We start from the raw sequence: 27745 nt of genomic DNA, 5'->3' as shown, positions 1-27745 counted from the left end.
CACCAATTAACATTAACAGTAGCTTCAGAAACATCCTGGTCTCTCTTTACACCACCAGGAACCAACCATATTGCTGAATGTGAAAGAAACCAGTACACTCCCTTAAGTTTCCATCCCGTTGAAACACGAACTGCAAAGCTCAGCCTTGAGCTTCCCATCATTCTAGTACGCGATAAACAGAAGGCCTCCTTTGATCATTATTTCTCAGAGTTTGATGCCAGCTTCCACTGAGCAGGCCTCTATATCAGTTGTCTAATACAAACAATGAGTCTTTCTCTAGCTAATGAGAAGCACGATAATGCACCTGCAAAAGGAAAGAAACAGCCTACTAAACAATTTAAAACCCATACTTCAAATGAGGGCTAAATCCAGGCTAAGTTAACTCAAAAGAAAATAAGCTTTGTTTACACGCTTACACATGCATTTACACAAATAATGGGATAAATGGCTATGGCTATGCTAACACGATTACATTAATTAATTAATCCAAATATGTTTATACATGGATCCCTAATACCTACAATGATTACATTCTATTAGTTGGTTTAAATGCATCACACACGTTAATTAAAGCTAGTCATACACTGTATATGAATGTCGTATAGGACTATATAAATGTTTTATTGTGACATATTAAGGGTGGAGCCTACATTACGCTGCTCCACTTGTGTTCATCCTTCTGCACATATTTGCATTTAATTCAATTCAATTTATCTTTATTCGATCACATTAAAAAGCAGATCATAAAAGATTACATATACATAAATATAAAGACACAAATAAATTCTAGGGGTAGGCAGAACTCGCGGAGTTTCACTCTGCAGAATTCCGTGGAGTAACCTAAAAACTCTGCAAGACTCAAGAGTGTTACGCGAGCGGTGGAGTTTAGTATTTTGCGCTGCTCGTGCTGATTTTTAGCACCAGGAGTTTGTCTGACACTGTCAAACCATCGGCATCCGCACCACGCTGTGCGCCAGAGGGCGCTGTTTCTTTCTGCCGCTCAAGTAGATTTTCTACTCGAGTGGCAGTTTTTTCAACGTGAGCGGTAGCCACCTGCCACGGCCGCCCGCGTTGAGAAATCTCGCCGGAAGGCGGGCTGGCGCTTGATTTTCTCGCAAGCCAATTTAACGTTGGCGAGCTGCGTGTGATTAAAAATGTCACCACGCAGTGATTGATGGATTCTTACTGAAACTCCATGTTTGCAGCGGAGCGCTGAGTGCGCAAAACTCCGCCAGAGGAGCGGAGTTTACCACCCACCCATAATAAATACCAAAAAGTTTAGTTGCTTCAAGTCTAATAAAACCCATAAAAAACAAATCACATCAATTTATACATACAATACCTGCCGCCAAATTATAAGACGGCGGAAAAGTTAATATCAGTATGAGCTGTTCAAAAATAAAACCAGGTTAAAAGATCATAGCATTATGCAAATGTACAACCGATGTTATATTTAAAAAAAAAAAAAAAACACATCTGAGCAGAATTCTGGGCAATTCAGTTATTACCGATATAACAAGGCCGCTCTACACTTTCAAATGGAAGACATTAAAAAACCTTTAGTAAAAGACTGATAACATTCACAGGAAACGGTAAAGTGCAACATAGTCTGGGGAGAAACCTGGGGAAAACAAAGTATCCGCTGAATAGATTTCAGCCTAAACCAGTTCAATAACATCCGCTTCCATGTTCTCCACCCCAGCCTTGTTTGTACCATACAGCTGTATTCTGTTCCCATAGTCGTAAGAGAGTCCATCTAATATTACCTCTTTGTTTGAAGAAGCCTGCTCGTTGCACCAGATCGAACACCAACATTGCCGTAGTGCTAAATAAATCAAGTCTTCAACATATTGCAATCCCAGTTCCTTGGGGTACAGCAAAGCGTGAAGTTGTTAGAAGGACCTCCAGTATGCAATGGCACATTCTGTTCTCTTTGACTTGTACCACTTGCTTCCTTAAAACCACAATATACCTGAACCATAGGTTAGAACAGGAATGCATTTTCTCTTGCAAATCTCCAACATGGTCGTTATTGACTTCTTCTCTATGGAGGAATCAAGGCTAAAGATCGAGCTAGCTGCTTGCAGGAAACTATTTTTCCCACTGCTCAATACAAGGGCCCAAGTACAGGAATTATCAAGTATTAACCCTAAATAGTGGCACTGGTTTACTTTCTCAGTAGTCCTATCCTTGATAGTTAAACTACGTGTTCTCACATTTTTGGGAACACAGACCATGATGAAAGTTTAAAAATAATTTGCCTCCAGGTTCTGATGTTTCAAATAGTCTACAAAGGAGAGCTTATACCATTCGCTGTTCTAGCAAGCAAGACCGCATCATCTGCATACATAAGAGAAGGAATAGGTTTCTTATTAGCATCAAACCCCTTTTTCACAAGTACAGATTCTAGCCCATCTCTATAAATCAAAATCGATATAGGTGCCAAAACACATCCTTGCAGGACACCCCTGTCTTAGGGGGAAAGTGTCAGTGCATTCTCCACCATCCATGAATCTCACAGAAACAACAAGGTCCGTATTTAGTGATCTCAGAAAGGCCACAAAGCCACCAACCCCCACCTCTAGCCCTATAGCTTATAAAATATCCAACAGTTTGGGTTTAAAGCACTGGATAGATCCATGAGTGCTAAATGGAGCAAACCACATTTTGCGAACTTATATTTACACACTAATAGTTGCAAATTCAAGCATTGCTCCATTGTTCCTAGTCCTTTCCTGAACCCATATTGACCCATGGACAGGGTTTTGTTCTCTGAGGTCCAAAGCAATGGCCTATGCAGAACAATTCCACCAATGACTTTAACCATGGAGTCCAGTAGAGACATGTGACTGTAGCATTTAGTCTCCTGGACGTTCCCCTTTTTAAACATAGGTATAATTGTTGAAGAACGCCAGGAAAGTGGAATGCCTACCTTACAAGCAGAATTAATATTATTTCTAGTAAAGCTGCCCAGAACTCAGGATTTTCCTTGTATGAATCCATGGGCAGCTCATCAGGCCTAGGGGCCTTTTTGGAGGGACTGTTAATGGCCTCAAGACTTTTTCTGGGGAAACTGAAATTTCTAATGGAAGGATATAAGAATCTCCACTCAAAGGGACACATGTACAGTCCTTAAAGCAACCAATTTTACTTAAGTGATCTAGCCACTCCTCAGCGCCAATATTCCAGAGCACATTCTGTTACAAAAAAGGGGAGTACCCTGTCTGTTTCAATGTCTCCCTAATTCAGGTTTCTATGAATTGTTCCACCGCTTGTCCCTCTACACGCTTAGGAAATCCTAGCAGGCGCCAGTTGTTCCGCCGTAACCTCCCTTCAGCTTCCTCTGCTCTGTCGTCTAGTACCTGAGTAACCTTTGTCATGCGTGTTACCTGCTTCTTAAGGAGGCTGACTTCTGTCTGTAGATTAGTTCTGTTCATTTCTGCTGTTCCCACTTTATCAGCCATTTTTCGTATGTCTGCTCTCTACTATAACTACCACGATCTGTCCTTCCAGCGCCACTCTCAAACTCTGAATGGCATCCATGATGGGTGCTCGGGTGGGTTCGTCCTGGTGTTCAGAAGTTATTACACAGTTTGAGAAAGTGCCTTCTTTTATTCACCTTAAATTAGTATGTTTTGCCTATTTAGTGTCACATCGACTAAGTTATGAAATGTACACTTCCTTAAGCACATACACGTTGTGCTGTCTTAAATGTACATGCATATTATTTTTAAAGGTGGTACCAGCAATGATTTTTTAAATTACAGATCTGTGTCCTGATTTGTCTACTTTAATTCATCAATTGATAACCATATTTATGCCAATTTCCAGCAGTGTCTCTGAGATTTCCATTCATTGTTACACATTTCTTTAAATTTTTTCGGAATTATAAAGCACCCCACTTCTCTGGGCACCTGCACAATAACCATAATATAAAGGGTGGTTTCAGGATGGCATGTAAATCATATTTTCAGCTTCTGTTGAAATTACTGTAAGTAAGCAGAGTCTTGTGAGCGCTTCAGTAAAAAGAGCAGTACATCTCATTGACAACATTCGGCCACTGATGAATAGAAGTCTAAAAAGGGTGACTAGATGAGGCCTCACAAAAACCTTCAAGATCTCACCCCCTTTTACATACTTAAGGTCATTCTCGTGAAATGTGTTTTCAGTTAAGATACATACACTTAAAAGTTGCTTTTTTTCTCTCTCACTGGAATTTAGTATAAGGTCTTACAGACTGGCAACATTTAGTCAGGTCTTTGTGCCTTTGATATCTGCTTAGCAGCTTAATTATTTAAGTTCTGAAATTCCTTACCCACATTCTTTGTCATATCCTCATGTGAGGCATTTCAGCAGTCCTCTTTAAACAACTTCAGGATCTGGACGATGAGTGTCTCTTCTGCCTCTGAAAAAGTAGGCGACATTAGACTGCAGATGCCTAGTGAGATCACTTGAATCCTCCAGTGTTAAGTGAGGGTCCAACACACCACCAAGGTAATGGCTTAGCTTGCAATCTGAGATATTGGGACCCAGAATCATTTTCCACTATAGATGACAAGATTCAATTGCATTGCTTACAAATTGTGTTTTTTGGATGGTTCTAGCCTTTGCCCAGTTTACCTGAGACAATGCCTCTGCCTCACCAGCTGAGATCTACTCTACAGTTGCACTGGGTTTATTAGGGGAGCAGTTTAACATCTACATGACACCCTTGTGGGAGATAATAGATGCTCAGTTTTCATGTCTCACATTTATTGAGAAGAAACCCAGCTGCAACCTAGGTTCGTAGGCGAGGGTACGGTGGAGATAGTACAAGTGACACGTGCCATAAAGAACATATAAATATGGTTTACAAAAGAATGCTCTGGCAGAAAGCTTTCAAGACTGTTTCTATGGAAGCACTACTTAAATTGTGCATGGAAATGCTTACATTAATCAGAGCTGTAGCTATTTATGCCGGACACATTCCATTCCATGGGAAAATAACATTGGTCATAGCTCAGGAGCTGGCAAGCATACAGTGCCATGCTACATCTTCTCTAACTATTTACACAAGCAGCCCCTGACATGTTTTTGCTATGCGGGGCATCCCATGAGACCTAAGGCATTTCACTTAGTAGAAAGATGGTGGCGGGAAGATTTGAAATGATCTGAACAACTGGTAATTACTCTAGGGTCATTCCATTTGATCTCATTTGTGTCCGCACAGAAGAGATCAACTACATGCAAATCAGCCTTATGGTGGGTGACCTTGTATAATTATTGCACACCATTTGTATTGTGGATTTTACAAGAGGCGGATTTGGAGGATGCTGGGTGGTTATTGTATCGAAACTGGACATGATGGATGACGCTAAGTGGGTATCCAGTTGAAAAGTGTGACAGTTTGTAAATGGTCTACAGCTGCCTAGGCATACAAACCATACATTGATACTATGCAATCATTTATATGTATTTCTTGTGCTAGGAGCTAGTTTAATCAATGTACATTTATAATTTCAGCGATTACAGTAAGAAGAGAAACACTCTCTCTGCTCTCCGGAAGAAAGCACTTGAGAAAAACCCTGATGAGTTTTATTATAAGATGACCAGTTCAAAGCTCCAGGTAAGTTTCTGCTTTTACTCTTGTTTTGACGTTTTTAGGCGGATATGTCTGCTTCTGCAAAGGGTGTGGGAGACTTGTAGTGTAACATAGGCTGGTCTGTTTCAGGGTTTTCAGTACTGACTTGTTCGTTCATCATTCAAAAGCTAGTTTGGATCTCTAAGTAAGTTATTAACCTTGTAGAGAGCTGGGAATGCTGTTTGGTTAATGCTATATAGGTAATGTGGAACTTCCCCCATGAAATGCATCTTTAAAAAAAAAAAATTTTTATTAACCTTTACTACCCCAGCCGTTCAACTTTTATGGGCTGTGAGCAGTTGCTGTTATGCCCTGTGGCTGATATATTTTAAACCACAAAACAAGCAGTTCCAAAATCCGAGCAGAAGGGCTTGAGTCAGTCATTACGCTGACTTGCAGCAGTGAACTCTATAACTGCAATGGACCCTTTTTACATGTCTTTTTCCTGCTCTTTGGTCCGCTGGCTTGAGCGACTGCCTCAGCTTTCTCCAGTATGTGAAAGGCATGTAGAAAACCTAGTGCGTGCACAGCAGTTATGCTTTTTTTTTTTTTTATCTTTCACGTAAAAAAAAACCTTACAAAATGCTAAATGGCTGATAGTTCTTGAGATATATATATATATATATATATCTATATATATATTTTTTTTTAAACAATGCTTTACTAATCTAAAAATAGAAAAATGATTTTTAAATAAAGAAAAAAAATCTAATGTGTCCTACAATACTGGTGTGTGTATTTATTAATTACCTTTTGGTTTAAATCTATAAGCCATCTCTCCCCACCCTTTCTATTGTTTTATCTATTTTTTATATTTATAGATCTAACGAGGTCACAGGGATTTGCGAGTGGGCATTGTCTTAAGAAAAAAAAAAAATCAAACTGTCGTCATTCTGAGCACTCCTAATTTTCACAAATGCCATCTTTGACTCACCATAGCTCTCGCCAATTGTAGTTTTTTTTTCTTTAGGATGGAGTTCATGTTATTAAGCAACCGGTTGAGGAAACTACAGAAGAGCAGCTGAAAGTGATGAGGACACAGGATATTAAGTATGTGGAAATGAAGAGGGTGGCCGAGGCTAAGGTGAGATTTTGTAAGACATAATGTTGTTCTGTATTTGGTACCACAAAATATTGGAACAATATTTAGCAGGCCTTTTGGAAAAATCCTTCTGTCTGTAAGGTTTTATTGTTGGTAGTAGTCACTGTACGCTTCTGTGAGTGAGATCTGGGTTTATCCTGTGGGGCTGTGTTTGTAAGGGTGTTGCTAATCGCCCTGAGTTTTCAGCTTAGCCTGTAGGCAACAAGCCAATTTTGAGTTCCTGTCACAACATATAAACGTCCAATCCTTTCTTTGTGCACGCCCCAAAGTGGGTCTTTGGCTAAAGAGCATTTGTAAAGATCTATGTCATAAACTGAACCATTTTTAAGTGGTGGGTGTAGATGACTTGTCTTCAGTATGCACTTGGATAGGGGGAGTAGGTCATTTGCCCAGTCCTCAGTATGGGCTTGGTTCTGGAATATTAATTCCTAGTTCTCTGCTCAGTATGTGAATTGCCCAGTTTGTTTGCATGCTTGGCCTATTGTAGTAATCTTCCTGTCTCCAGATTTGCTTTACCCAGGTATTGCATTGCTCAACCCTTGATATCTACTCTTATGGGTGTATCTATTGCTATTTTCCTACACCTGTTGCATGTCTGTCTGCATGGTCTATCTGAAAGAGACAATTGGTTATGGATTCCTTAACTTAGAATTACCCCCAGGCGTCAGACTGGAGCCAGAGAATTTTTCTTCAGCAGTACCCCTGCGTGTCGATAGGTGGTGTTGGTCGACTCCGCATTCGTCATTCGTCGTTTGCATCGTGGTTGCCGGAATGATGTTGCAGTATCTACTTAGAAGCTGCCCTCGCGTGCTGACGTCAGTTCTGTATTTTTCCACGCCAGCTAAAGCGCAGATCCGGAGAGCGCGGTACCTCGAGTCACTTTTTGACTCTCCTTTTTGCTACTTTTTTCGACTTCATTTTGAGTCGTTCGACTCCCGTCCTTGAACCGGCTTCAAGGCTTATGACTCCTGTCACAAGCTGATGTCGGTAACGGACCCACACCTTGTTTGCCTCTGGTGTTTGGAGCGCGACCATGACCCAAATTCGTGCTCCGACTGCCGGGCCATGAACCTGAAGTCTTTGCGGGAGCGGTCCCGAAAGCTTCTTGAGGCCCGGCAGTCAGCTCCACGCCGGTCGAGAAGGAGGTTGCAAGAACAGTTGCGGAGTCACCACCACCACTCCTCGTCGAAGTCTTCGTCTTCTTGGTAAGTCGAAGCTCCATCGCTCTTTGCATTCTCCTCGTCCGTCGGCTGACGCAACGCAGGAAGGGGAAGGTATTTATCCAGCTCCGCCCGCGCAGCCTGCTGGGTAGACTCTGGCCTTCTGTCCCTTTCCAGTAGCCGGGGCGACCCCTGCCCATCTTCGCAGCTTTTATGAAGCCTTGCACTCCATCTTCGGGCAACCGGACTCCGCTGGTGCTCACTCAGGCCCCGCAGACTCAGTTGGGGGCTCTAGGCCTTCGAACCCGGCTCCGGCGCCGCAGGGCCCCCAAGGATCCAGGCCTGGATCCAGATTGGCGCTGGTCGACCTCCGACACCACCTCTGGCGCCAAATCAAGTGACGACACCTCCGCCCCCTCCGACGCCGGTTGTGTCCCCAGCTGACGTCGACCCCAGCCTCCCCCCCTCGATGTAGACGTGGAGCCGGACTGACATCGACCGACGTCTGGATCGGCGCCGGTCAGTACTTTTGTACCAGTGTTCTCCCCTGGTGTTCCTTATCACTCTGAGTGGCTACCAGAGGAGGATGAGGAGGACTGGGAGGGCTCTGTGGACCCTCTAGCAGACCAGTTGGAAGAACCGGACTGGAGAGAGGAGTTGGGTGAGGCCATCGGTCTGGACATGTCCCCAGCCCTTGGCATGCTTTCTCCCCCTATGGTGGCTACGGAGGAGGGGGCTTCTTACGCAGTGGTGTTGCGCAGCGCGTCCGAGGCCTTAAACCTTGAGCTTCCTACGGTGGCAGTCAGGACTAACCTCCTGACTGAGGTGCTTCAGCCGCAGCGGCCTCTTCGGAGCCCCTGCAGCCATTCAATGAGGCCCTCACGGACATCCTTTTGAGCACCTGGTCCAAGCCCAACACAATGGCTCCTGTGGATAGGATGGTTGTCCGACGACACCGCCCGGCTCCGGGTGACCCCATTTTCCTCTCCCAACATTCCACCCCCGAGAGCTTGGTAGTCCAAGCCTCGACATCCAACGGCGCATTCCTTAACGCACCACCTGATAGGGAATCCAAGAAGCTGGAACACCTTGGGAAGAAGATGTTTTCTATCTCCAGCTTAGGACTGCGGTCGGTAAACACCGCATGTCTCTTGGGCTGCTACTCCCACTCTGTGTGGGATACAGTTGCGCAGGTGCTGCAACAGTGTCTGGAGGAGGCCTGGGCCATGCTCTCCCGTGCTGTTGCCGAAGGGAGAGACACAGCAAAGTTCGCCATCCGGTGTAGGCTGGACACCGCCGACTCACTAGGCAGGACGGTTTCCACGTGGGTAGCCCTTCAACGCTACGCCTGGTTGAGGTCCACTGGCTTCTCAGGTGATGTCCAAGCTACGCTTTTGGACATGCCCTTTGATGGCCATCGCTTGTTTGGCGACAAAGCGGCAACACGCTTGAGCGCTTTAAGGACTCCAGGGCTACGGCCCGGTCTTTGGGTCTCGCTTCCACCTCCCGCCCAGCGCAGTCTGCCTTTCGCCCCCTTTGTGGCTACGGAAGGGCTGCCCCACCATGTTCCACCCAGAGCCACAGGCCTGCCCAAGCTGTCCAGCCTCTGTGTGGCCAGGGACTTGGGACCCACTGTCGTGGGTCTGGGGGCCAGCGGGCGGGCCAGTCCACCAGTGCCCCCTCTGCAGCAGCCTCCTAGTCCGACCTTTCAGGGCCACCTTTTGCCAGTGGGCAGCAGGATTCGCCATCACCTCCCCCACTGGCTCACCATTACGTTGGACAGGTGGGTTTTACAGATAGTTTGAAGGGGCTACGCCCTCCCCTTTGAGACTAATTTTGTCGACTTCTTTTTGAGTCGTTAGACTCCCGTCCTCGAACCGGCTTTAAGGCTTGTGACTTCTGCCACCTCAGACCTGTTGCATGTCAGAGGATAACTTGGCCCTTCTCCAACAGGAAGTTGCAGCTCTCTTGGCCAAGGGAGCCATCGAGCGAGTTCATGCCCCAGAAGTAGGTCGTGGTTGTTAATTCCCACCACTTTTTGGTGCCCAAGAAGGAAAAGGGCCTGCGTTCCATCTTAGATCTCAGGAAAGTCAACTGCTTCCTCCGAAAGGAGAAGTTCAAAATTTTGACTCTGGCTTCAGGTCCTGTCTGCCTTCGACCCTGGAGACTGGATGGTAGCGGTGGACTTGCAGGATGGTTATTTTCACATCCTCGTCCTGTCGTCCCACCGACGTTGCCTGCGGTTCACGGTAGGCTATGACCACTTTTAGTTTACCATGCTCCCCTTTGGCCTTACCAGCACCCCTCGGGTGTTCACGAAAGTGATGGCGGTGGTCGCAGCTCATCTGCGCAGATCAGGGGTTCCAGTCTCTCACTATCTCGACGACAGGCTGCTGAAGGCGGGCTCGCCCCAGGCAGTCTTCTCCCACCTCCGACTACGGCCGACCTGCATTCGCTGGGGTTCTCCATCAATGTACCGAAGTCACACCTGATTCCCTCTCAGAAGCTCCTTTTCATCGGAGTGGTTCTGGACACAGCACAGTTTTGGGCTTATCCTCCCAAGCAGCAAGTTCGGGATATTCGGGCTATGATTCCGATCTTTCAGCCTCTATCCCGGGTTTCGGTCAGTATGACCTTGAGGCTACTGGGACTTATGGCCTCCTGCATCCTGCTGGTGGACTATGCCAGGTGGCATATGCGGGCTCTACAATGGGACCGGAAGTTCCAGTGGGCACAGCATCCGGGAACCTTTCCGATTGGCATGATGGATCACAAATGGCGTCTTCACTCGGAGGTGGTGCGAGGTTTATTTCAGCAGTGGGGAGAGCCTTGGTTAAATCTATTCGCCACCGAAGAGAACGTGCAATGTCAGCATTTCTGCACGTTGCAATTTTCAAGGCGCACTCGCTCGGCTACGCTTTTCGTCGTGAGTGGAGTTGCTGTCTTCTATTTGCCTTTCCGACTATACCACTTCTGCCCAGAGTGCTGAAGAAGATCAAGCGTGACTGGGCCCAAGTCATTCTTGAGGCTCCGGATTGGGCACGAAGAGTCTGGTATCCTGAGCTCTTACACATGGCCATCAATCCTCTGATTAGACTGCCCCTTTGAGAGGATCTTCTGTCGCAGCAGCAGGAGACGGTCCTCTACCCGAACCTGTCCAGCCTCCACCTCCTTGAGATTGAGCAGCGGCAGTTGACAGCTTTCGACCTTCCTCCCGAAGTCTGTAACGTTATCTTGGCAGCCAGGCGTCTCTTCACTAAAACAGTATCTGCCTGTACATGGAACAATTTTGTGGCATGGTGTGCAGCAAACGCGGTGGATCACCTTTCTGCCCCCCTTTCAGAGGTTCTCCTCTTCTTTCTTTCTTTGGCCCAGCAGGGGTCTGCTCTGGGCAGTCTCAAAGACTATCTTTCGGCCATTTTGGCCTTCTTTCGGCTGCCTGACCAGCCTTCTCTTTTCAAGTGTCGTATTGTAAATCGCTTCTTTAAGGGTATTACTCACTTATTTCCTCCAATTCCTTTTGTAATGCCCCAGTGGGACTTGAACCTGGTTCTCACCTATCTTATGTGCTCCCTTGGAGACGCTAAATAACTGTCCTTTCAGACTTGTGACACTCAAAACTGCCTTTTTAGTGGCCATCACCTCTGCTCGCAGGGTGAGTGAGCTTCAACCCCTTTCTTCTAAACCTCCTTTCTTGGCGGTTCATCCGGTAAAAGTTGTCCTTCGCACTAGGCCTTTTTTCCTTCCCAAAGTGGTTACCTCTTTCCACATAGGACAGACCATCACTTTGCCCATCTTCTTCCCGCCCCGCATCCTTCGAAGGCGGAAGAGAGGCTCCACCGTCTGGATCCAAAACGTATGCTTTCATTTTATCTGGATTGCACAAAGCAATTCCAGGTGGACGACCAGCTCTTTGTTGGCTATGCGGGCGCCAAAAAAGGTCAGGTCGTGCAAAAACAGACCATCTCCCGATGGGTCGTTCTTGGCATTAAAATGTGTTACTCCTTGGCGAAAAAGAAACCTCCAGTGGGGTTGTGTGCCCATTCCACCAGGGCGACGGCAGCCACTACTGCTTTGGGATGTGGAGTCCCCCCCTCCTTGACATCTGTCAGGCAGCTACATGGGCTTCATTGCACATGTTTACCAAGCACTACTGCCCGGACAGCCAAGTCCGGAGGGATGGCTTATTTGCCGGTCAGTTCTCCAGGACCTTCTGGTGTGAACTTGGTTCGCAGACCCACCTCCGGCGTTGGTATTGCGGGGGTATCTAGTCTAAGGTGAGGAATCCATAACTAATTTTCTCTTTCAGATGAACAAGTTACTTACCTTCGGTAATGATACATCTGTAAGAGACATAGATTAGTTAGGGATTCCTCAACACCCCATCCATCCTCCCCGTTTTGCGAACTGACTTCTAGAGTAAGGGACTCACCTTCAGGGCCCCAGTTTTGTGCACCAGTGGTCAGTGTCTTGCATGGCTCTGCGCTTCTGATGTCGAAAGTCGTGTAAAGAACTGACGTCCGCGCGCAAGTGTGGCATCTAAGTAAATACCGCGACGTCATTCCAGCGACCACTACGCCAACGATTAACGCGGAGTCGACCGACGCCACCTATTGACGCGCAGGAGTACTGCTGAAGAATAATTCTTCGGATCCAGTCTGACGCCTGGGGGTAATTCTAAGGTGAGGAATCCATAACTAATCTATGCCTCTTACAGATATAGCGTTACCGAAGGTCAGTAATTTGTTTGTCTTGCGGATGTACTCAGTCCAAGGTATTAATTAGATTTTCATATGTGTTTGGTCCACGTTCTGGAGGCATACCTTCTAATGTGTTTTTGATCCAGGATTTATGCTGCCAAGATTTGTTTATGCATGCGACCGAGGGTATGGTCTGCCCAGTTTCGGTTATGTATAGGGCCAAAGTTTTGGACTGCCCAATGTTTGGTATGCTGTCTGACTAGGGTATGGACCACTCTGATTTTTGGTTGCATATTTGGCCCAAGGAATGAGCCAACCCCGTTTAGTTAGGTTTATGGTCCAGGGTGTAGACAGTTATGCTTTTGGTTATTTGCGTTACTCACAGTGTGGATAGCCCAGTGTTTGGTATGCACTGGGCTCAGGGAATTGAGAATATATTCAGACCGAATGGACCAGAAGTGTAGCTGTTCAGTCCCAGCAGGGTATTTGGTATCCTGCCATGGAAATGTACTTAAATGAGACATAAGTAACTACTTCTTGAAATGTGCTTGGCCCGTGGCATCAGTCATTCAGACTTCAGTAAATGTCTAGCTTGCCCCATGCTCCAGTTGGCAAGTCCTAGCCCAGGGGGTAGGGTACCTCTGTGTGGGTTCGCCTCTGTGGGTGAGGGATCACTGGCTCACTTTGCAGACCTTGTTGCCATTCCTTGGGGAACGTAGACACTTCGAGTACTTCCTCTGTACATACAGCACCAAACTCCAAGGACGTCATCGGGGTGATAGGGTTTGTGGGCAGGGGATAGAGAGGTGCAAGCTACTGCCTCTGCCTTTTCAAGCCTGTACCCCATTTATTTCTTAGAAGCTTCTGGGCGGTGGCTAGTGTGGGCCCAATATCTACAGTGCCTCTGGAGTGCATGGTATTGAGGTTTCAAAAATACCCAGATGATAAAGAGCACGTTTCTGCTAATGTGATGGTGGTGTAGAGATATTTCGATTGATTTAAAGTGAAACACTGTCCCTACTTAAGATTTCATCCTAATCTATTAAAATATTTTATACAAGTAATAAGTTACAGTGGGCTTCAATAATAAATTTACTAGGAAGAAGTATCTTTTTTTTTATTTTATTTTTTTTATTGGAAGGAGTATCTTGTAAAGTTCAGTCAAGGGCTGGAAATCCAGCATCTGTTATTTCCAGAGAAGGGTGGGTGTTCCATTCGCTAAATGCCACAATTCAACACCCTTGTTTACAGTCGGACATTTGTAGGGACTTCAGCAGGCCCTTCTCTGAGGACTTAAGTCAGCATGCACCAGTGAAAAAGGGAGGTTGACAGATGTGTGTGCACCTTAGCCTAAGTTCAAGGAAAACTTTATTCTCCAACGTGATCAGCCTAGATTGGGGGAGGAAGATGCTGCTCATTCGTGCAGATTATGGAGTTAGCATCCATGCAGCCAAGTACTGAACATGGTCCGCATGCAGTGTATCCCGACAATCCAAATGCAGTGGTGTCGACCTTGCGTCAAGGGTCTGATGGTAAGCGAGAGGTCTTGATTGGAGTGTGGTCACAACCCTTGTATAGCTCGGATTTAAGGCTAAGCCTGCAACAATCCAGTTTCAGCCCTTCGCTTTCTTATGCTGCGCTTAAATCATATAATCTGGTTAAAGACTTGTGCCACCTTGAGTAGCAGAGAACCATGAGGTACATAGCGCCAACTGAGAAAATTGGATTCTCTTTGTATCCCTAATAAGAGTTTTGTGCTGCAATATGCTGGTGGGTGTGTGTGTTCCTGTCACACAGTCCTGTGTGTGCTGCGTGGTTGGCCTTGGGTTTGTTGCATTTATGGCGTGAATTTATCTTTCTGCAAGTAAGAAGACTATTTTCAAGGCGTCAACTCTAGTAAGAATGGATGAGGGCTGCGTTTGTAATATTGATGCATTGCTGCCATCTGCTGGCGTACTGCTGTTATTGTACCAGTTTGATAGCCTTTCTTTTTTTAGGTTAAAAAATTGCAGTTGCAGGTACACTGTCTTCAGAGGAGAATCTACATATCTGTAATCATGATTAGTACCCCGCATACAATGATGCATGTGATGTTTTCAAAAGTTACAATCTAAAATTAACGCCGAGTTAGATACATTTACACTGAATGTAGAAATAATAATAGGATGGAAGATGGGGTCCATCCATAAGGATGGGCAGTGGACTTCCCACTCTAGTTGGACACTAGCAGGCATCCATAGGAGGCCCTGTCTAGAATTCCATAAAACTGCTTAGATATCCTCACCAACACCATCCTGGGATCCCCACAATTGCCCAATTCAGTTTAGGGTGTCCATACCGCGGGTTAAGCTACTCAGACTGCCTGGCTGCGGCGGTTCAAAGGATGCAGGGTGCATCATATGGATTGGTCGAATCCCACCCAGTCCCTTTGTGTCTACAGTAACCCTGACTTTGAGCAGGGATTGCTGGATAGTTGTGTGTTGGGGTTCTGGCTCCTGGTTGTATACTTAAACGAATATGTAGTAGTTGGGGAAAGACCATTATCTAGTCAAAGAGTATAGCATTCATTGTGCGCTTCGGGAGACGATGTTTTCGACCAGTCTACCCATTTAAGGTGTTACTGACCGATTCCTCTGTTTGAGAAGTACTCTTATATTCGTTATCCATATTTCCTCATAAGACAGGTTTCCGTGCCTTCTGACACAGGCACACAGATGGTCAAATAAGGTGAACTTATTTTGTGACTTTCACATTGGGTGACATGGTGCCATGTCTAGAGAAGGCATATACAGTTTTATGCAGGGCACATTTCTCGTGAGTTGCAGGAAATATGGTGTGGTAGCAGCTGCCCGCATGTTCATTTTCTGTCATTAAGCCAGTTGCAGGCTACTTTTGTTCCAATTTTGGATCTGCTCACTGCAACATGGGTCTAGATCTAGTGGTCCACGGTCTGATCCGGCGAGGCCTGGCTGTGGGATCAAGCTTCTTGCACTCACAGGAGCTTTAATGCGATGACTGGGCGTCCACTATTTCTTCAATCTGATTGTGTCTGTGGGGGTTTTAGAGTGATACTCCTCGTGGGTTCACAGCTTCGGCTCTAGGGGTGCAAGATAAACCACTCATGGCTGCTGTTGTGGCGATTCCTCAGTACTCATTGAAACACACAGATGTGGTGCAGCCTCCTATCCCTAAAAAATCTAGAAGTTGGGAAAATACATCCAACTTTCTCAAACATGAGCTAAATGGCAATCTGATGCCTGTAGATGTGACCGAGGCGATCAGGGGTTTTAACTGGACTTTTACGATCAGTGTTTATATTTTGCTCACAGAAGTGTATAGCCTGGGATAAAAGACAGCAATTTGCTTGGGTAGATCTCTATTTAAAGAGTTAACCTGTGTGTGAGTTTGCTGCAGTTCACTAGTGACACTTTGATACTTGGGTGTGCTTCCCTGGGAATTAGAGATTTTTCTTTTCTTCATTTCGTTCATGGAGTTGTAGGCATCCTTTCTTCCTTCTCTGAGATCTAAATGAGCACTGTACCTGTGTAACAGTAACTGAGTACTAAATCTCTTGGGGTTCTCAAAGTGTTGTGGTCTTGTTTCACTTTAGTTGAGTGTTTGTACCCAAGAGGGCTATGACTGTAATCCGATGGGTCACTTTACTGAAAGGCCCCTTTGGAAGAGTTCCTCTTATGAATTGCTTGTGTACGGTACATTCTAGCTGGAGCGAAGGGCAGTATTCTCATTTTTTTGCCCTGAGCTTTTCCCTCAGGGCAGCACTTTCTGCCATTACTACTTTTCAACCATTCCTAAAAATACTTGGGGAATGTATAACTTTACCCAAAATATTCCAGGACTAGAGTAGGAATGCTAAATAAGGCTTCTGAAATATTTTGGATAAAGTTGCTCTTTCCCTAAATATTCTAGGACTGAAATTGAAAGTGTACATTTGACCTTCCAGTGTCTGCCACACTCACTTCAGCCCGGAGGGCACACTTCGGGGCACCGCTTGCTGCAGTTAGAGCTTATGTTTGGTGAACTGATCACAGAGAGTCATGTGCATCGACTGTAGTATGGACATGTTGAATCGTTCAGTTGTGTGATCTCAGTAGAATATTACCGGAGAGAAAGACTCTTCGCACAGATGGTGCATAGGGTTGTATACCCACAGTCTAGGAGCATTGCTGATGAGAGGGAGTGAGAAACAGTACAGTCCGAATGTAATCCTTGTTTGTCCAGACTTTATTGAAGTCTCTCAAAGTTCCTTTGTTTAAGTAAGATGTGCCCTCTTGTTGAGTCAGACTGAGAAGTAATTTCTGGCGGTTTTTTGTTGTAGGAGCATTGGTTCATATAGTGGACATTTAAGGACGTAAGGGTGCTATGACAGTTAATTTTCAGAAGGACATTTGGTCATTCCTCACATGAAAAATGTTTTGAGCATTGATTGTTTTTGTGCCCATTGTCTTCAGTGGAATATCGTTAGATATGTAAAACTTATCTATTACGTCAGTGTGTGCTATGTCCAGGTACGCTGTCCAGTGCAGTAAGTGAAATTTCCATTCCAGTAGCCTTGCAGATGATAAGAGCTAAATCGATCTTGTATGTCCCTATGCAACTATCAGGTTCTCGCACAATACCGAATACAAGCCATGATAAGGAATCTGTTGCACATATGAGGAAACCTAATGAGTGATTGATGTAACGCCTCATCTCGCGCTCAAATACCAGAGGTGGCCCGAGTGAATACTCCTGCTTGACAGCGCTACACTTAAACACTAGTCAGTTTTCCTTCTTGAATAAAGGTTTGATGGGGACATCAGGCATAATACACGGGGAAATACCCCAAAATGGGTATACCACATCACATATAACCAAACACGCACATGCAGCTTATACATAGTGGGTCTATTTATAGCCTGCCGTGGATGTACCAGTGAGAGCCAGTAGGCTTCCATTGAGTTTCAGGTGTAAACGACCTGTGTGTCCCCTCCTCCCCCCTGAACTAGCTGTCACCAGCTGTTAGCAGTGTATGGAATGGGTATTAGGATGGTAGTAATACTTTAGGTGTATCCCAAAAGCCCTAACAGAGTGGAGCATTCACTTAGCGTTACATGCCATGATCATGTAATGCACTGGTACCAGAAAACAAACCAGGTCTGTCAGACTGTAAACATGTGGAACAGGTTGTCACATGGATGCGCTAGGGACTTTCAATGCTGCCTGAACTCTGAATGTGTGGGATATGTTCAGGACATCCAGAATTGGATCGGGTGAGGCAGTCTGGGTGACTTGAGAAGATCTTAAGCTAAAGTTGAATGTCGCTGGTGTAAAATATTAACAACCGGTTTCTATAGCACACAACTTAGCAGTGTTACCATTCTAAAGCACTGTAAATAACAGGTGTTACTATTAATTGAAAGACTGAGTTTGTTTTTCTCTGTGGGTTTCAGAGATCATGAGCTAAAGGTCTTATGGATGTAAATAGTGGGTGCTTACCTCACAGCTCTCGTTTTGGAGTAGATGTCCGAGGGACTCAATCTACAGAGTGAAAATAATGGGTGACCGTACAGAGCACTGGATGTATGGGGATACAGGGAATGGAAACGTCTTGCAAAAGTGGTTTCCATTTTCAAGAAATGAGGAAGCCTGTTCGTGGTTGAAACCCACCTGCAGCTAGGGTTGACAGAAGAAGGAATAACGCAGTATCGAACATTCTGGAGAGGTTCACGTGGACAAATTCACGAGGATGATTATGAGATAATATATGGTGGACAACATCTGTTTGTATGGTGGTGGCTTCAGGACCATAGGGAGATCAGGTTAATATTCCTGGAGTAGGTTGTGTGGGTCCAGAGTGGCATGAATAGTGAATTGATTCATTTTGCAGTAGATGGTGACTGTGAGGTATGTTCTAAGCGAATAGCTGGTCAGCTCAAAGAGTGTAAGATGAGACTTTTTAAAAGTGGGAAGATCTGACCTTTCAGAGGAGAAGGGACATTCTTTTAGCTGTTCGATGTGCTGATGATGTGAAGTAGTAGCGACTGGACATTTGATGGAATATTTTTTATTATGGGTATGGAGAGGATGTCTTCACAAAGGAAGTGGCTTATAAGGATAAGATGATAGTTGCATGATCCAGTGGATGAAGAAATAGATGGGGAAAGACTCCTAGAGATCAAAATGGCGGAACAAGAGTGGAGTGGGACAGAGTGATCAAAAGAGGCAGCCTATCCCAGATCTTCCCAGGAAGGGTTTTTTGATCACAGTTGGCCCTCTCAGTTAAGTGCTTGATTGATGATGTTTCTGATGTCTGCATTTATTGGGTTGGCCTGCTATGAAGAGTGCCTTGATATCATTGCTGCCTTGAAAGAAAGTTTAGAAGCCTTGCTATGTCTTTCTTGTGTTGAGTTTACACTTGTACAGAAGTAAGAAGGACGATGAAATGGCGTTCGCTTCACTAATCTTCAGCTTGTTTGGTTGCGGTCAGTCTGAAAGCACCTAGAGGGAGTTTACTTCTGGGCATGGTTTGTTGAAGAATATTTCTATTCACAAAACACGTAAATAGTTAAGTGATGATGGTTTTCTGTTGGCTACTGAGTAAGCTGCTGGTTTTTCCCCGTGGTGGGCACACATAGTCAGTTTATGGCTTTAAGAAGTGTGTGACTGCTGCCAACCTGCTCCATTGGCGGAGGGGGCACTACAAGAATGTGACTATAGGGTTGCTTAAGGGGACCACGAAAAAATCTGCCAAAAGGTAAACCAGAATTGCAAAATTAAGGCATGGGCAAAGTGGGCCCTTGTTCGGGGCCCCCACCTTTAAAGGGGACCCCTCGTTAGGCTTATGTGACAGTCGGGTTTATCTAAAGTTCTTAAATAACTAGGTTGTTTAAATACTTTCTTTTTACTTTTAACCAGCCAAGGCTGGCAGGTTATTCCGCCCCCTACCTGAGAGACAGTGATGGTTCAAGAAAAATACCTATTGGATTAGAATTTAGTTTAACATTTCGAAGTGCTTAGGTCCAGCTCAACTGCACAAACCTTTGCCTTTATACAGTATGCACCACTTAATGTGCAGTAATGATTGGCAATGTGTGCTCCCTCCGGTACTGCACCATTCTTGTGGAGCTGCTGCCCGACCGGTGCAATCACAGCCTAGTGCTGCTAAACTCTGAATACCAGTCCCATGCAGCAGAGGCCGTGCAGTAAACAAAAGGACCATTGTATTCCTGAATGGTACTGACAGGCCAGCTACACCATGCATTGCTGGTAGGCTTGGTCAGACCACTAGTCTTTCTACTTTTCTGGTGCAGTCCATCTGGAGACTGCTTGCGCCAAAGTAGGGCCCAGGCGTAGGCCACGAGCATAGGCCACATGTCAATGTGCAGTGCAGAGCAGCACTATATGTTCTCTTCATGACTGCACTGTCCATGTGGAGCCATTGCTTGGCCAGTGCGATCGCAGCCTAGTGCCAACTAACTCCGAATCCCTGTCCCTCACAGAGCAGGACTGGAGTACATTAAACAAAACAAATGCACCGTCTGTATGCACAGGCTTAAGAGGTGAGAAACCACTCCACTGCGCCGCATGCAGCGGGCTTGTTCATGTGATTGTTTTTTCTGGTGCTGGCCAGAAAAAGGCTGTTTGTTGGTGTGTTGGGCCCAGAGGTAGGCTCGCCGAAGAATAGGGTTGTCAGTGAATCCATAATAGTTGCTGTTGGTGTGAATGAGCAGATGTATAATAATATCAGAATTGTTCTAAGCAGGGGGCCCCAAATTATGGTTGACCGAGGGCCTAAAGAAACTTCAGATGTCCCTGTGGCGTGGGCTCCGAATATCCTAGCATCAGAGCTTATCATTGCTTAGGGGTCCTTCACACACCTGTTATGACAGGATAAGGAAGCTTTTCACATCGAGAGCTACTTTAAAAAAAAATCTTGTTACTTGGGATCTCCCTATTAATACATATTGGGGGTTTCTAGGTAGCGAGCTAGGGACAATGACCTGCTGTTTCACCATCTACATCGGGATAAATGCTGCTTCATGAGCTGTGTGAGCAAGTTTACACAAGTTGACGTACACTCACAAATATCCGAGAAGCCACTGCGGCTGTTCATAATACTGTGCAGTGTATCGTATTCTGTGTAAATGGCTCTACGATTAATCCTTAGTATCTTTTTTTTAATCAAATTTAGTCGTTTAAAAGCTGAAACATTGGCGGGGCATCCAGTGGCGGCTTGTAGGTAACGGGGGCGGGGAGTGGGGGTTAGAAAAGAAAAAAGAAACGTATTTGCTTGTCGCCGTCACCAGCCGTAGGCAGCCTCTTCCTCCTCTTTGCTGTGCACCCAGGCTTCTCTAAGCCAATCACGACGCTGCTGTCACCTTGACAGCAGCGTCGTGATTGGTCTGAGCGCTGTGGTTGGCGTGCAGAAGGGACTGACAGCCTGTGCACGTTCTCCACCGGACAGTGCATTACAGCCCGATGGGGAACATGCAAAGTGTGCATGACTGTTTGGCCGGCCAAACAGTCATGCACTTAAGGTGCAGCAGCAACCACTTCTCCTCCTGCAACTTCACGGCAGCGCAGCCCATCCCCGACCCGCCCAACCTGGCTGTAAGATACGAAAAATAAAATGATAATAACTTATATTATCGTTTTATTGTTCTTTTTACACTGCTCCGAGGGCAGTAGAGTGACGCTCCTCCGCCTTAAGCAGAGGAGCTGCCACTGGCTGCATCTCTTAGACTTTTCTAGAAATACTCCTTTGCTGTAGTTTGTATATTCTTGTGTTTGGGAATCTTTGCTACACCCAATAAGCGTGTTTAAAGGATTTTCTTATTATCACGTTGTCTCGCTTATTCAGGACCGTGACTTCAATTGTTTCTTTTTCTTTTGTGATAGAAAATAGAAAGATTGAAGTCGGAGCTCCATCTGCTGGATGCTGAAGGGAAGCAACCCAACAAGCACATTTTTTTCTTGGATAAAAAGAAAGAAGGTATGTTGGGCACAGGTTTCTTAAATGTTCTCAGTAGTTAGCCACTGGCTAGAAGGGAAACCATCCAGTGCCCTCCCGTATGGTGAGGGATCAGCTGCTCTGGAAGGCCAGGAGGCAAATCACAGCTGATTACAGAACAGCAGTGGATGGAAAAGAAGGCTAGGAGACTGGATCACCGCTGCCTAAACATGTGGGAAGGAGCTATGCTGAAATTTCAGACGCTGCGGCTGCTTTCTTTGCCTCCTGGCACAATAATACATTGTAACTGCCTATAATGACAAAAAGAGAGAGCGGTCTGCTGCAATGCCCTGCAAACGCTAGTAGGCTGAAATGATGTGCATTGGAAAGTATTCTACCTAAAGAATATCCAGCCCACCCTGTCTGTCTGTGCCTCATTAGCACAGCCTCTATCTGCACTCAGTCGTACTTGAGAAAACTGCATGACGCTGTCACAGGCAAGTGGCGGTGGGCTGGGAGAGGCCCTCTCGGTTCCCTGCTTCCAGCGCCCCTATAGCTCACCCTTCTGTAGCAGCATGAAGAGTGTACATCCTAGCCATACGGATGTCAGTCAGGGGAGCCATTATCACTAACACAGTTAATGGTATGGCAAAGGGAAAGTGTTTTGTGAATACATGTGTGAGTGTCGCCTTATTTGGACCTAAAAAATGTGAAAAAAAGTTGTGTCCCTAGGCAAGTTAGTTATTTGTTTACAATGGATTTTCAGCTTTAAAAGTAAAGTGGGAGCATGAGGTTTGTTGTAGCTGCCTGTAAAAGCCTTCACAATGTAGAGACCTTATTAGAGGAGGAAGCAAGAACTGAACACCCCATCAAGGAATATTGGTAATTTTCAATGAACCAGTTGTACAACAGGATCCCTGTAGCTTGGTGCTGACTTAATAACCATTCAATTCGCAAAATGTTATTTGGGTACACAAGTAGCCATAAAAGAACAAACATACATAACATAGATAAAATCATTAAAAACACTTTAGTGCTCTAGAACTTATCCATACTAAGATAATACAATCGGTGCAATCACCATAATACTAAGTCACTAAAAACAGTCCTCAAATGTCAGGCCCTCACCGCGGTTTTCAGAAACAGTCCGACATGAAAGGTGGATTCCTCATTATTCAGTTGGCGCAAAGTGTTGTAAGCTTCTCGAAAATCTGTAATACGAAGCCTCTTGATTAATGGTAGTAAAAAGCTTTTAGTATACATTAGATAAAAGTCACAGAACAATAAAAAATGTAGCATTGATGGGCCCAACCTTCCGTTGCATGGACAGGGGAAGGAGTCTAAGTTGGTTTGAAAGCCTAATCGAAAACTTAACAAGTATTTGACTGTGCCTTCCCTGAGACGATACAACAGGGCGTGCGGTGCACCCCATGCCCCATCGGGCTTGTCATGTACCTTTGAATTGGTAGTCTACCTCTTGATTTACCAAGCTCATTCTTCAAACTCTGTATGTATAAATTCAAACCAGGCAGTGAGCAACTGTCTTTTACTGATGGGATGAGGGTCATCTGGTTTCTCGAATAGTTGTTGGAATCTTAGCATGTGCATGCAGGATTCGACATACGCCAACCACGGAATATTTCTACCTTTGTCATAAGAGAGACAATCTAATATGATGTTTTGTGAGATCTGCCTCTGTATTATTCCAGATTGCAAGCCAAAGGCGCAGTGGGCGAGCGCTAATGTAATCCTCAACATAGGGAATATTCAATTCACCATGACTGACCAGGTTAGAACTCGAAATTGGCGTCAACTTGTCTTTTCTTAAAGTATGGTTTTTGTTCCCACATACTAGCTTTTCAGTTATTAATTTTATCTTGGGGCAGCAGCTTACCATTTTCAGTAAATGTAATTTTTGTCCTTGTATATCTAAATGTCTTTTTTAAAAAAAAAAAGTTGTTGTCCCCAACTTCCAGCATGTCTTTTTCATTATGGACTTTCATGTATTATTATCCCCGCGGTACAGTACAGAGTTACAAGATCAGGTTGAGTCCTAGTATGGTTCTATGCAGCTTCCTTCAGTCCACCGAGTATTCTGCCATTGTCTGCCTGGCCCCCAGTGCCTGGAAATAGTTTTCTACTCTAAAGTGCTGGTACTTTCCCATTAGACGTATTACGGTTCTGCTGAGAAGTATTGGTACTTTCAAACTCATCAAGTACAGGTACTCGGTACCTGAGACTACTTGTCCATTTAAAGCCCTGAAGGCCATACCTCCCCTCTGAGCCAAAACCAGTGTAAGGAGGCAGATGGGACAAAAAGAGTTGTGCTGGCAAGCACAGTAAGGGCAACTGCAAGCTGAATTCCATCTTCCACCACCGCAGCCATCAATATATCCTGACCGACTCGCGATCGGCCAGTGTTGGGAGAGTCTGCAGTATTAGATGGTGCTGAAGTTGATGTAATGAGTCATCCAAGGTATGGAAAAGGTTCCTTTTTTTGCAGTCATTCCTGACTGTGGTGCAGAACAGATGAAGGCAAGACCTGAACTCATGCCCACGCCACCCCACACATGGCAATGTACTAGTAATCAAATAAGATGTTTAAAATTGGATCGGGTGACTAGCTTTGCTCTTGCAGTGAGTTCTGGCAATCGGTTTTATTGGTGACTGTTGTAATTGATCATCTACCACTGACGAATCCTGTAAAGAGTGGTACTTTGCTTTACTGTGAGTTTGACAGCATTTAAATGAGGACATTAACTAAATGTTTTATTTCAGTTGAACAGTTTGACCTTGCAACTCATCTGAAGACTGCACCAGAGTTAGTCGACAGAGTGTATAACAGACCCACCATTGAAACGCTACAGAAAGAATCCATCAAAGGGGTCACTGAGCCACGCCTGTTGAAGGTACAGTACTGATCAAAGACTAGCCCTGCTTTTACTTAAAGCACCCGCCACACCCTGGAAACCTTCACATTGATGCTGCTGCAGTTGCATGTTGGGACAGAGTGATCTTTAGGTCATTCACTTGTATAATTTAAATTTGTTATATCTGCATGTATGCTACTTTGTGGGCCTCGGGAAATAAATGTGGCTGTAGTGATGGAGCCTGACCTTTTCACTTGACCAAATTGTGCCACTACCAGATTGCTTTACCTCCACTTGGATTTATTTCCTTTTCTGCCAAACTGAAGCTCGTGAAAGAGACTTAAGTGGAAGTGTAGAGTGTTATATCAAAATGTTTTGTACAGTGTACGCACACCAACATTTTCTCAAAATCCCGCAAATATTCAGACATCACTGCAAATCATACATAATCTTCTGTAGCAGGAGGCACATGATGATGTGCATACGTTGGCACAGTCGTGTGGCAGAGGTACAAGTTGTGCTGCAGGAGAGCACTGGGCAGCAGTGCATGTTGACCAGTTGGGCTGTATATAGTATGCTGGCACATGGTGAACTACAGTAGATGATATGCACAGTTGGGAGGGTACAAGTTATTGTCACTTGAGTTTTTTTTTGTTTAAACCATTATTTATTCGTTTTATATAACATAGCATTGCAGAGATAAGAATTGCAAGTACAGTAGACAGTGGGCGGAGCACGAGACAGCTCTTTGAGTTACTACGGGCGGTTACATCAATCAATCAATCAATCATTTGTAGAGTGCAATAATTACCCGTGCGGGTCTCAAGGCGCTGGGTGGGGGGGGCAGCTACTGCTCGAACAGCCAGGTCTTGAGACGTCTCCTGAAGGTCAGCAGGTCCTGGGTCTGTTGCAGATGGGTGGGGAGGGTGTTCCATGTCTTGGCAGCGAGGTAGGAAAAGGAACTGCCGCCGCCGGTGGTGGTTCTGTGTACGTGTGGGACGGTGGCGAGGTCGGCGGAGCGAAGATGGTGATTCGGGGTGTAGAAGGTGAGACGTTTGTTGAGGTATGATGGTCCGGCGTTGTGGAGTGCTTTGTGAGCATGGGTGAGGAGCTTGAAGGTGATCCTCTTGTTGACTGGGAGCCAGTGCAGGTCTTTCAGGTGGGCAGTGATGTGGGTGTAGCGGGAGATGTCGAGGATGAGGCGTGCGGATGCGTTCTGTATGCATTGAAGTCTTTTCTGGAGTTTGGCCGTGGTTCCTGCGTAAAGGGTGTTGCCGTAGTCCAGTCTGCTGCTGACGAAGGCTTGGGTGACTGTCCTTCTGGTTCCGGTGAGGATCTATCTGTAGATCTTGCGAAGCATGCAGAGGGTGTAGAAGCAGGAGGAGGAGACGGCGTTGACTTGCTGGATCATTGAGAGCGATGAGTCCAGGATGAACTCCAGGTTGCGTGCGTGGTCGGTGGGTGTTGGTGCGGCTCCCAGAGCGGCTGGCCACCAAGAGTCGTCCCAGGCGGAGGGGGTAGAGCCGAGGATGAGGACCTCTGTCTTGTCTGAGTTAAGTTTCAGGTGACTGCTCTTCATCCAGTCGGCGACGGCCTTCAATCCTTTGTGGAGGTTGGTTTTTGCAGTGGCGGGGTCCTTGGTGAGTGAGAGGATCAGCTGGGTGTCATCGGCGTAGGAGACTATGTTGATGTTGTGCGAGCGGACGATGTTGGCGAGTTGAGTCATGTAAACGTTGAACAGGGTAAGGCTGAGGGATGATCCTTGGGGCACGCCACAGATGATCTTGGTGGCTTCAGAACGGAATGGGGAGAGACAGACCCTCTGGGTTCTGTCGGTGAAGTAGGAGGTGATCCAGTCCAGGGCTTTGTCGCTGATTCCTGCGTCATTGAGGCATGTGCGTAGGGTTTCGAAGGCGGCCGAGAGGTCCAGAAGGATGAGGGCTGCGGTTTTGCCGTTGTCCAGCAGGGACCCGATGTCATCGGTGGCAGTGATGAGGGCGGTTTTGGTGCTATGATTGCTGCGGAATCCTGATTGGGACAGGTCCAGGATGTTGTTCTTCTCGAGGAAGTACATGTAAAATCATATACCAGTTCTAAAAGGGTGCAAGACAGTTGCTCGTCACAGTGTCACAAGCGTACAAAACACAACACATAAAACATACATCCACACTCCTTTTATGATGCCAGTCCTGCTAAATCAGACTGAGTAGAGCCTACGGAGCTATCAGAGCTGTTGCCCTTTTCGCCCCCCTCTGTCAAATAAGGATCCAATTTTTACTTGAGTTAAGTATAACTGGTGAATTTCAATGTTTTTGTTTTTAGTTGAAAATGTTACCTTTCGACTAACCACTTCACATAACTGAAACATCACTAAAACCTTATTTTTTTTTTTCAAGCAGTGTTTTTTTTGTTTTTTTGTTTTTAAGGGATAGTAAGATTTTATTACCATATTTAACCATGCCAAACCCATGCACCCACCAACCGCACAGGAGGCCAACCCCCCCCCCCCCCCACACACACGCAGGGTCAGCCAATAAGAGCACCCATAACAATACAAAGGGATATCATTTTAAAAAATGCAAGTCTGTTGGCTTTCTCAAGGGGTCACCACATCAGTAAATAAATGGCAAACTATTGACTTTATCAAAAGGTGGCTGTAGGAAGGTGGAATCTGACTGCATGGTTGCCCCCACTTTTTTCCTGGTGTTTGAATGGTTTTTGACTAGTCTGGCTGGGACTCCAGGACCCCAGCCTATCTGCTTTCTCCCTTAAATGATTGGAGTGCATATTAGATGCACTAGTGATTGGATACTGTGGTACCCTATGAGCTCTAGTATATAGTACCATAGGTACCAAGGGCATAGGTACTTCACAGACCTACCAGGGGCTGAAGCATGTATTATGCCACCCCTGGGAAGCAGACTAAATCTGACACCACAGGCCTGCTACTGCAGCCTGGGTGAGGTAGTGTTAGCACTCCTCACTGAGGTATAGGTTCCTATATCTCACCATACACACACATATAAACCTATCAGCCACCCCTATGGCATGCCCTATCAATCCTGAGGGCAGGGTGCTTGGTTCACAATGTGAGGGGGTGCCTCTGCATGAGCAGGACCCCTCTGCAGCTGGCAGAGTCTATTCCTTGTGGCAGTTTGTGGATGCGGTTAAACCATATACTCTTAAGTGCATTATAACCTACCGGTAAATGCTAACTTTGGAATGTCTGCATCAAAACATGTCGTGTTTGGTGTCAAACAACTTGGAATCATACCCTCACACCAGTAACTGGTGTAGGAGTATGATCCCACCCTTCTAGAGGGGACGACATGTACCTACTGTG

The 27745-nt window shown here is 45.6% G+C and overlaps 1 protein-coding gene across 1 annotated transcript in view; it reads left to right on the top strand.

Moving 5' to 3' along the window:
* The window catches only part of UTP11 (UTP11 small subunit processome component), a 154065-nt gene that overhangs the window by 29304 nt on the left and 97016 nt on the right, over positions 1 to 27745 (top strand). Inside the window, exons 3-6 of the mRNA XM_085646822.1 lie at positions 5503 to 5605; positions 6591 to 6704; positions 21481 to 21574; positions 24311 to 24441. Of these exons, the coding sequence (XP_085502948.1) occupies positions 5503 to 5605; positions 6591 to 6704; positions 21481 to 21574; positions 24311 to 24441 (442 nt within the window). The remainder of the gene's footprint in view (positions 1 to 5502; positions 5606 to 6590; positions 6705 to 21480; positions 21575 to 24310; positions 24442 to 27745) is intronic.

This window comes from Triturus cristatus, chromosome 3_2 (assembly GCF_964204655.1).
Source record: "Triturus cristatus chromosome 3_2, aTriCri1.1, whole genome shotgun sequence".
NCBI classification, from domain to species: domain Eukaryota; kingdom Metazoa; phylum Chordata; class Amphibia; order Caudata; family Salamandridae; genus Triturus; species Triturus cristatus.
This window is presented reverse-complemented; position numbering and strand designations above follow the sequence as displayed.